This window comes from Danio aesculapii, chromosome 8 (genome assembly GCF_903798145.1).
Source record: "Danio aesculapii chromosome 8, fDanAes4.1, whole genome shotgun sequence".
Taxonomy (NCBI): domain Eukaryota; kingdom Metazoa; phylum Chordata; class Actinopteri; order Cypriniformes; family Danionidae; genus Danio; species Danio aesculapii.
In genome coordinates, this window is record NC_079442.1 from 34783943 (window position 1) to 34794953 (window position 11011).

General features: G+C 33.0%; 1 protein-coding gene across 1 annotated transcript; it reads left to right on the forward strand.

Annotated features, from left to right (window-relative positions):
* The first annotated feature begins 784 nt into the window (after positions 1-784).
* Positions 785-10512, forward strand: zgc:153738 (uncharacterized protein LOC558115 homolog). Its single transcript, XM_056463829.1, has 19 exons — positions 785-894; positions 1330-1657; positions 1751-1870; positions 1956-2138; positions 2218-2289; positions 2784-2989; positions 3096-3180; positions 3953-4057; positions 4754-4829; positions 4923-5029; positions 5238-5324; positions 5492-5553; positions 5979-6061; positions 6214-6321; positions 7075-7274; positions 7355-7441; positions 7513-7690; positions 9936-10174; positions 10320-10512. Exons 1-19 carry the CDS (start codon positions 884-886, stop codon positions 10437-10439), a joined length of 2457 nt encoding a protein of 818 aa, XP_056319804.1. The 5' UTR covers positions 785-883; the 3' UTR covers positions 10440-10512.
* The last annotated feature ends 499 nt before the right edge of the window (positions 10513-11011 follow it).

Here is an 11011-nt window from a genome sequence, read left to right on the forward strand (position 1 = left end):
TAAAAAATTAAACTAAAAATTCAAAGGGGGGCTAATAATTCTGACTTCAACTGTATGTTCCTGAAAGTTTCGAGATAATATTTTGAATTAATAGTGTTTATTCTCTCACTCTTGTAATAAAGTTGAATTCTTCGGTGTATTGACTATTAAACGCAGTTCCTAAATTACCACACGGTAACAAAATTAGTTTGTACGAACTGCTAGTCCTACAACTTCGAAGTGTAAACCATAGGTGTAAACATTTTCAGGAAGCATAGCTCGCTCTCCTTACAGTAATTTACAACAGAGACTATAAAACGACTTTGTTTGTAGTCGCATTAATTTATATGACGTTTAGGGTCACCCATAATCCAATAAACAAATCTCCCAATTTATAAACTGACGAATTTAAAGGGTTTTAGTTGTTCCTCTTCTTTTCTTCGTTACTGTCAACAGTCAATATCCTATTGTATTCCATTACATTACATTCTTAAGTTATATTGTTTACTGGATATTTCAATCAACTATCATGAAGCAAAGATTTATATATTAATGATACAGAATACTACAAACACATTTTTTTACCTTAAACTGTCACCCTCATTTAGTAGTAATCATTTGTAACGTTATATATAAACACCATCGTGTACTGAAATGTCTATCAGATAATGAAGCTGATCACCGTAATTTGATCTACTTCCGTTGTGCGTAAGCGTTACCATAGAAACAGCTTGACAACAACGTTTCAAGTTAGTCAGCTATGAACACGACTCTCCGTAAAAATGATTCATTTGAGTTGCATTACTTTTCTTCCGAAGTGGAGCTTTAGTTCTTAACTATGAATATTTTAACCACAAATGTGCTGTAACTCCGGCTCACTAAGGAAGAGTTTAGTTTATCAACGATGTCGCACAGGTTTGTGGGTTAACTTATAATCACAGTAAATGACGTAAGCTTTCTAAGAATATAGCTATAAAATGCCATACTTGACTTATACAATAACTTATATTATGAGAATTTCTGAATCAGTAATTCTACAAACATAAAGTGTCTCGTGTTATAACAAATTAAATAACATGAGGCACTGTATGTTTCAGGTATTGTATGCTTTATAGTAGTTAAAGAGTTTTTAAGTAGCTGCTTTTATTTTAATATATGACTTTCATTATTTCTGATGACATTTTTAATTTGAAATCTATTTTATAAGACCTTTGTAGAATAAAACAAATACTTTTTTTTTACTCAAATCAACAACTCCAAATAAAATTTCAGGTGGTCTGTTAATTTTATATATAAAGCTTTGTGTTTGCATTTATTCATTTCAAATAGTAAAAAGTTTTTCTCCAACAGCACATACAATTCGCTCTGGTCTGGAGCTCATGAGGAGCTCAGCTGTTTGCTGCCTCAAGAACTCCCAGAAGAGCCTCTTCGCCCTGAGAGAGACAGAGTGGTGTTTTTCCAAAGGATCGCCACCTTCTATGTTCGCTATGTGCAGATCTTCAGGCACCTGGAAGAGGCCTATGACCTAAGCGTTCACCCCCAAAAGAGGCGCGTAATTAGGCAGGTGCTGGACAGTGTTATGGGCCGTGTTCTGGAGCTCAAGAACGAAATGGTGGAAAAAGAATTTTCAGAGTACCACTATATGGACGACATCATCCAAGACCTGAAATTAACCCCTGTGTGTTTCAATAGAGTGTTTCTTAAACTTTAATGGATTTTATGAGTGTATTTATAATGATAAATAATCATTTTAATCTCGTATTTGTCAAAGGAGGACCTTGAGATTCCAATTCCCAGGTATTTTATTTGTGAGCGGAATAAAGTGCTGCAGGATAGAGAGAGAATGTTTGCTGCTATATTGAACCAAATGGATGTCACTGAAAAGTCAGGAGTGAGTTCAGATTATTGTGTTTCATCATAAATGACAATAATGAGGATGTTTGTCCCCTTGACATGACTTCTCTTGCCTCTCCAAGCCTCCTGTGATGCGGATGTTGACCCTGGAAAGGGCCATTAAAGTCATTCAAGTGGCTGAAAGAGCACGGCAAGGTCGACTGAGGGCAAAGTTCATGAGAGAGATCCACAGAGACTCTGAGAGACAAAAGAGAGCTGAAGAAGAGACAGTTAGTACTGACCAGGCTGCAGTTTGCATCCAGAAGGTACAGTATACTGTTTTATTATAACACATGATTATATTATAGTTTATACACAGTAGCAGCTGTTAATATCTCTGTTTAGGTGTGGAGAGGTTTCATGCAAAGAAAAATAACAAAAAGGTTACGTGAGGAGGAAATGATATTTCTTGGAATGGTAAGAGGAATTATGCACATTCAAATGTGTTGAAATTGTTTGAAAAAAATGTCAACAAGGCTGCGTTCATTTAATTCAAAATAAAGTTATTACTGTAATTAGATTACATATTAGTACTATTTTAATTAACAATTTAATAATTATTTTTATATATTACATTATACATTACTTATTAAAATTAAAATTACTTTTTAAAATGCAGTTTATTTCTTTATCATTCTAATATTAAATTATCATTCTAAAATGCTGATTCAAGAAACATTTAAAATATTTATAATATATATATATAAACTTATTGAATTACATTATATATATCTTGAATTACATCTTGATTTTAATTAAACTGTTACTTTTGATTTGCTTAAAGCATCCATTCATGAAAAGCACATTAACATATTTGCTTTAATGTTTGCCCACATGTTGACTTTGCCACCAGTAGATGGAACTCTAATACTGTTTCATTTCATGTCATACTCTGGTTTTGCCATTTTTAGGCACTGGATCCAAAACTATCCTATCCATCCCAAACTGAGCTGATTGCCCAGAACAATAAGGCCATGAGGCGGACTAGACAAGAAGAACACGAGGATGACTATCAGAAATCCATTGGATCTGTTATTCATCAGCTTAGGGAAGTGGAGGGCTCAGAAATGAAAGAGACTATGAAAGATCAGATTCGACAGTGGTTCATAGAGTGCCGGTCATTGCGATCTCTTGTCATTATTATAATCCGTTTTATTATTGTTATTCAATTTTATTGTCTTTTAGCATCTTTAACAACATTTAACATGAGTACTTGTGAATAGTGATGCAACAGGCTCATTTCCTGACTACCCAGAGGAGGAGGATGGAGGATCAGCTCTTATATTCGCAGAGAAAACACCTGAGGAGGTAAACAAATTGTCATGTGACTATTAATAAATTCATTTTCAATCGAAACTAAATATAGAACAGGCTTAGATGTAGATTAATAATAATAAATAGATTAATTAAATATAAAACAGTTGTTTTGTTATGTCTATGCAATTTGTTCTAAACACTTGTCTATTCATCAATCAAAATAAAGTAAATCACCTTCTGAAATGAACTTTTCAAATGAAGATTGTATCATTACATCATAACCCCAGTAGATGATAACTGTTACAAATATATCATTTAATCATAAGTTCAAGAGATTATTTCAAAACACAGGTTCATCCATTAATGTCAGTCATTTAATCATTCATTCAAATTAATTTGAGGTTGAATTACAATTCTTCTCTATTAACAAACAATTAACTGTGACTTGCCTAAGTAAACCACTTATTAATAGTCATTAAGATAGAATTAAGAGATGTAAAATATGGTACATATGACATAAGTGTGTTTTTTAATTACTAATAAACAGACACAATTCTAACAATATAAATGCAGCACTTAAAACTTTTCAGTACTTATTATAAATTGTTATTTTATTCTATTAAATTGTGTATTTAAATATGTAGGAGAAGCATAATTTAAAACTTTCTTCATTTATCCCGAATCCTTATTAGTAGAATTACACGTGTGGATGTTCTATATACATTTAGTCTATTATGATTATGATTAAATAAAGTCATTACATACTACATCAAGCATTTGTTACTGTATGTTTTCGTTGACAAAATCAATATCTGGTTTGAAGCTGGCAGATGAACTGGCTGTAAAGGAGGAAGAAGATGCCAATAAAAATCCAAAGGGTAAGGAGGACACCAAAGAAAAAGGAAAGAAAAGCAAAATCGAAGATGAGGTAAGAATTGAGCAGAGGACCTCAATTATGCCATTTAAAAAGACATAAAAAGTATGTATTTAAAATATCATTTATTATACTGCTGTCTGAAACTCGATTCAGATTGTCTGTCACAATATTCCAAGGTATGTTATCTCAAGATAACAACGGCTAAATAACACTTTGAATCACCTTGATCAACAGTGAATATGGTCAAATCCAAATGCTTACATCCACATTTTACTTTTTTAGAGATTTTTGACATCCACATTCTACTATTTTAGCAGTTTTTGACTGTTTGGCGCCATCTTTTGAATTTATAATACATACAGCAGGTTAGTCTATGGTTTATTTAGCCAGTTTCGTTTCAGTCAGCTTTGCGTTTTTGACTGCTTGGCGCCATCTTGTGTCTGAATAATGCGCAGGTTAGCGTATACTCCATCAGCTGATTTAATTTCTGTTAAGTTTGTGTTTAATTAAAGACTTAATAAACTATTACAGCTCAGAACAACGTTTTGTGTCTAATTTTTATCTTTTGTGGCAAGTAGCTGTGTAATAAGTGGAATAAAGTACATCTAGGACGGTTGTTTTTGCAGAATAAAGCCCTTCAGTCTTAAACAACAGCATTCTGCTTCGAGTCGGGCTGCTGATATGCCTGTCAGTTTTTTTTCTGTGATAACTTTATCCCTAAAATAATATATAACTGTATTGTTGCAGGAGGAAGAGCCCGGACTGAAGATGCTGCCTTCTGCCTGTCTGTCAGATCTTGAGAGGAGTCACAAGACATTTTCTGGCAAGGAAAATTGACGAATTAAACACTTTTCTGTTATAATAAAATCATATCAGTCTCAAGAGAATGGGTGTGACTATCTCATCTGATCTGCAGAGGTTTGGAAAAACCGAAACGAGTCCAAGAACTTTAGTCAAAGACATGAGCTGGAGCTGATAAAGGAAGACAAAAGAAAGGAGATTGAGGTGGAAATAAGAAAGCAGGTGAGTGATGTCTTTTTGTAAATGGTGGCTTGTTGTAAAAGATAGTGACTGCTGTTAAACTGTACGTGCTATTTTTCATTTGCTGCCATTTTTATTTTGAAAGTTTCCCTGAGATCAAGCAGTTAAGGCCACGTGTCCCTCACAATCCTTGTCAATTTATAACGTTAATCCTGGCTTTAAGAGATGCTGGTTTTTGTTGCTTGTTCAGGTGGATGAACTGATGAGACAGGAACTGGCTAATTGGAAGCTGGCTGTGGATAAAGAAAAAAGCGGAAAGGTCAAGGGTGCCGCAAAAGTACAGTAAATCACTTCTGTTTACATGAATTTATCGGATAACACTGGAGACACACAGTGCACACTAAAGAAAAGGAACTTGTTTATGCATATGGTCTTAATACATTTATTATATGGTTTATTCTTATTTTACTGACCCTTATGCACATTTTGCTTCTTTCTACAAAGAAAAAGAAGGCGTCAAAAAGCGCAAAGAGGAAGAAGAAGGACAAAGATCTTACAGCAGATAGGTTTGTTTATTTATTTTTACAGCTTTTTTATTAAGTTTAAAATATGAAATAAGTCATTAAAACTGCTCTGCATTGCTTTCATTCATGGTTTACATAAAATAATAAGCAGCACAACTGTTTTTAAAATGAAGTAATGTTGATTTGTACAGAAAAACAGAATGCTTTCCAAACGATCATATAACAATCAGCCTATATATATATATATATATATATATATATATATATATATATATATAGGTGTAAACTGTAAAAACTATTACAATATTATGTTTTTTTACTTTGTATACTTTATACATGCATCATTGCATGCATAATATACCTAAAACATAAAATAACAACAGTAAAAAAACATTTTAAAGACATTTGAATGGCAGTGCACTACACTGTATATTGTATTAACATTTAATCAATCTCCTTTTTCTTAGGACCACCGAGTCACTTTTTGAAGAGCTAGTTGAACAGGAATTGGTAAAAAAGCCAGAGAATGTTAAACTAAAAGATTATCTAGGTATTTATATATTTTTATATGATCCCCATACATATTACAGCTTTGAAAATTTTTTTAAGAAGTTCATAAATTGATATAATTATATTTACAGTTTACAAATCATATGTGCTGCCAATATAACATACCTGGACACATCTGCTCTGTTATTATAGGGGACTATAGCTACCTTGGCACAACTCTACGACAGACTGACATTGAGCCTATGCCATCTTTATCTGATGTTCGGCAAGTTGTAACCCTCTATGCTGTCTTACCACTAGGTAAGAAAAGGAATTGCTCAGGATTTAGTATAATTTTCCTTAGAAAATGGGCACTTCAGCATGAAATAGCAATATATTACCAATTTGGCCAATCAAATGGATCAAATAAAACATTTTGGTAACACTTTAATTAAAGGTGTGTTATAAATAAAACTCATGACACTTTTATAATTATGACATGACACATGTTAGTTATGTCATATTAAATGCAATGAAAACATTGTTTGAGATGTATTTGTTATGAAAACTTGATACAAACAAATACATCATCACAACTTGACAATACCAAGAAAGCGTAACTTGTCATAAATCTGTCATAAACATGATTGTCATGAGGCCATTATAATTGTCATGAATTTTTGGAAAAATCACTTTTTTTCAGTGGAACAAAATTAATTGGTCGTTAAAAGTTTTCAGTGAAAGTGTCAATACTCTGTCAAATAATTGTATAACAGCGTTGTTAATATTAAATTAATGACATTTTAATGACCAATTCAATTTGTACCACTGTAGTTGAGGTCAAAAATATATATAAATGACGCTGTTATAAAATACATGGCACAATCATGTTTATGACAGATTTATGTATTTTTTAACTAAGACATCTTGAACAATGTAAACTTTGCATTTGAAATGACATAACTGAATGACTAACATCTAATGACCATTGTCTTAAGTATGCCTGAAAATCTTAATTATAAAGCTTGTATGACCCTTTAAGTAAAGCATTACCAAAAATTCTTTCTATTATAGGCTCCCAAGCAGTTCATGAGAAGTCTCCCCTGGTGAAGACTATCCTGCTTGTAGGGCCTTCAGGAGTGGGTAAGAAAATGTTGGTTCATGCTATTTGTCAGGAGACCGGAGCCAATCTGTTTGACCTGTCACCTTTAAACGTGGCTAAAAAATACCCTGGTAGAAACGGATTGCAGATGATGCTGCATCTGGTGTTTAAGGTGAAGTTTAGTCCCATATTGGTCTAAATCTGTGATATTTTCCCTAGCTAAATATGAATCTTTTGATGTACTCATTATAGGTTGCCAGACTAATGCAGCCCTCTGTCATTTGGATCGGAGATGCTGAGAAGATGTTTTACAAAAAAGTACCAAAAGAGGAGAAAGAGGTAAAAAGATGTTGTGGTAAAATGATATTTAACAAGTTAATTCCTTGAGTTTAATACCAGTGCATACACAGTTAGATCCAAAGCGACTGAAGAAAGATTTGCCCAAAATCCTCAAGTCCATCAGAGGAGAAGATTGCGTTTTAATAGTAGGAACAACAAGTGATCCACACAGCGCAGACCTGAAATCTCTGTGCAAATTCTACAATAAGATCATCCTCATACCTCGACCAGACTATGCATCCAGATACGGTAAGCTCATTTTCTATATTTTGTTAGTAAAATGGCAAATCATAAGTGCTAAAGCACATAAAATATATTATTAAATAAATAAATTAATATATACATTTTCAGCATCCATCACTCCAGTTTTTTGTATCACATGATCCTTCAGAAATCATTTTAATATGCTGATTTAATGCCCAAGATACATTTCATATTATTGTGAACAGGGGAGTAAGCAGCCATTTAGGGCCCTGGGGAATTAAGGGGCCCAGACCAATACAAAAAAGCCTATATTAATCATATGGTTGTTTTATACGTTTATCATATGTTGTAAAATCTCCCCTGGTCCTCCGGGTGCTCCGGTTTCCCCTACAAGTCCAAAAACATGTGGTATAGGTGAATTGGGTAAGCTAAATTGTCCGTAGTATATGTGTGTAAGTGAGTGTGTATGGATGTGTATGGATGGCTGCTGCTGGAAGGGCGTCCGCTGTGTAAAACATGTGATGGATAAGTTGCCGGTTCATTCCGCTGTGGAAACCACGGATTAATAAAAGGACTAAGCCGAAAAGAAAATGAATGAATGAATGTTGTAAAATCTGTCTATAACCGTTAAGATTTTAACATTATTACTTCTTTTCAAAACTGGTGGCCCCCATGAGAAATGTAACGTAACATTTCTTCCGTACTGCATATGTGCAAGGTGTGAGCGGTTCAAAGACACCGCCAGTCTTCCAGCGATCAGAGTAGAGCTGAGGTAGAGGTAGGTAAGAGGGAGAGTTTGGAAAACATTTGGGAAAAAAGTAGAAATAAGACAAGCTATGATCCTGCTTTCTGGACCAAACACCTGTCAGATGATAAACGCTGTGAGCTTGTTAAGAGAGGGCCTGTTCAATGCAAATAGCATTTCCCATTGAAAAGTTGATTCACAAACAGCAATTATTCAATTAATATGAAAGATATAGTTTGATTGATTGTAAATTAAATTTGTTTAAAAGTTTATATTAAAATCGAATCACAAAAATGTCTAATTAACTGGACATAGTTAGTTTGTGAACTTGTTTTTAATTAGTGAATTTATTGCATTTAATTTTACATTAATTTTACATTGCCTAAATATTAAAATATAAAATATACTTTAAATATTTTTATATACTTATATAATATATATATTTAAATACTTTTTAAACATGTAGTTTATTTACCAAAAAAAAAAAAAAAAAAAAAGTCTACAGAGAAAAAATATATATCTGTAGTGAAAGAGTAATTTGAGTTTCAATGCTAGGGCCCAATACCTGGAATTGCTTAGGGCCCCCAAATCACTAAGTCCACCCCTGATTGTAAATGTTGAAAACTGTTTATTTTATTTTATTTTATTTATTTGTTAAAGACTGTGGTTGTTTTTATTAATAAATAAGCATTTATTTGCAATTGAAATAATCTGTGTCATTCATTTATTGTATCCATGCTGAATATTATTTACCTTTTAAAAAAGTCATACTCACTTGAACTAAATATATTAAAGGAAATTAAGCAACAACAGATGACACTTAACAATAAGGTTTTGTTAGCCTATGTTGTTTAATGCATTTGCTAATGTGAACAAATGATAAATAATACATTTATTACAGTATTTATTAATACAAGGTATTCAACTTTATATGATTTTTGATTATGCATTGTATAGTTGTATACTAAAGTTTGCCTAAATGAAATCTGCGAATATCAGGATGCTGTGTAGTTTATGAAATCAATGAAATCCTGCTAGATTTGACATTATGCTGCTTTGTTTACTGCAGTAATCAAGGCAATACCATTATTTTGGAGTTCTATAGGTGTCAATCTGCTGAATTAGCTAGATCTAATAGATTTTTATTCAGTATATGAATAATGTTTTAATTTTGGATTCATTTCTTACATTAATATTTAGTAAATATACTGTTAGTTAAAATCTCATCAGTGTTTCCGGTTGAAACCTAAAGTGGTTTTAAGCTCTTAAAATGTATGGAAAGAGTCTTAAAAAGGTCTTAAAAGGTATTGAATTCACTCACTAATTCCTGTATATACTCTGTAATAACTCACAGTGAATTAGCTAATGTTAACAAGTACAAATTTTAATAATGTATTAGTAAATGTTGAACTATGATTAATAAAAGCTGTATATTTCAGCTGTTCATTCTCAGTTCATACATTAACTAACTCATATGAACACTTATTGTAAAATGTGACCTAATATCAAAGGTTTTTTTAGTTTTCCACATGTTTTTTTTCTCAGTAATGTGGAAAGAGTTGATAAAAAAGAACGGAGGAGAAGTGACCGGTGACCTGGACCTCAGCTCTCTGGCAAAGATTTCTGATGGATACACGCAAGGTCACATGGTGCAGGTAGTGCGTAGCATCTTGACTGAACGGCGGATTCAGCAGTTTCCCAAACGTCCGCTCACTGCCTCAGAATTTGTGTCTCCGCTTGCTAGAATCGACCCTGTGTTTCAGGAAGAAGAAGAGGCATTAAAAGTAAGTGTAGTCACTGATTGTTAGCATGTCTGCTAAATGTCTGATAGCATGGCTTTGCACGTTGATTGCTAACTTGACTGTAAAGCATTACTTTTTTTATAAGGAAAAGTAAACCCTTACAATACATATATTTTTATTTCCTCAGAACTGGTATGCTAAGACTCCACTTGGCAAGAAGAGGATTAAAGCTGCCTCAGGGAAAGAGGGTGATGAAGAGCCCCCAAAAACTGGAGGCAAAGCTGGCAAGAAAAAAGGAAAAAAGTAACATTATAAGTGTTCAAATGATCAACTGCAATCCAGCATTTCCCTGCCTTCACCAATAAATGTATTAATTAGGACAGTATGCATATTTTGGACTTTGCTGGTCTATAAATAGACACAGATACCATCTTCATTAATCAGGAATATCCACAGGCATTTAAGGGTGTAAACTCTAGTGTGAAAACATGATCAGGGCTTATCATATAAACATGATGTACTTCCCCTTCACAAAATGGCAGATGGCCTACTTTGAAAGTAGAATAAAAAATAATAGAGAAACAATAATTGAAGAGTTCAGATGTAAAAACCTCTAAGTGCCGTCTGAAATTTCAGTCGAAAATGAACATTTTTCTCAGCTTCCTTTGTTTATGTTGATTTATTTTACTTTAAAGACCTTGGAAATAAATTCTTTGAGCCTACACATAGGAGCCTGATAAAAATGCTCATTTTAGAAGAACATTTCAGATGGCATTTAGAGGTTTTTGCATCCAGTCTCTTCAATTTATAAAACAATCAAAGATATGATGGCAGCTAAATTGTGGATCTTGGATTAAATCAGGAAACAATGTTTTGCAT

Bases quoted from the DNA above. Each gene is read 5' to 3' on its own strand.
- zgc:153738 (XM_056463829.1), top strand. The intron at 2,139-2,217 runs GTACAGTATACT...ATCTCTGTTTAG, and splicing joins CTGCAGTTTGCATCCAGAAG to GTGTGGAGAGGTTTCATGCA. The intron at 4,830-4,922 runs GCAAGGAAAATT...TCTGATCTGCAG, and splicing joins GAGTCACAAGACATTTTCTG to AGGTTTGGAAAAACCGAAAC.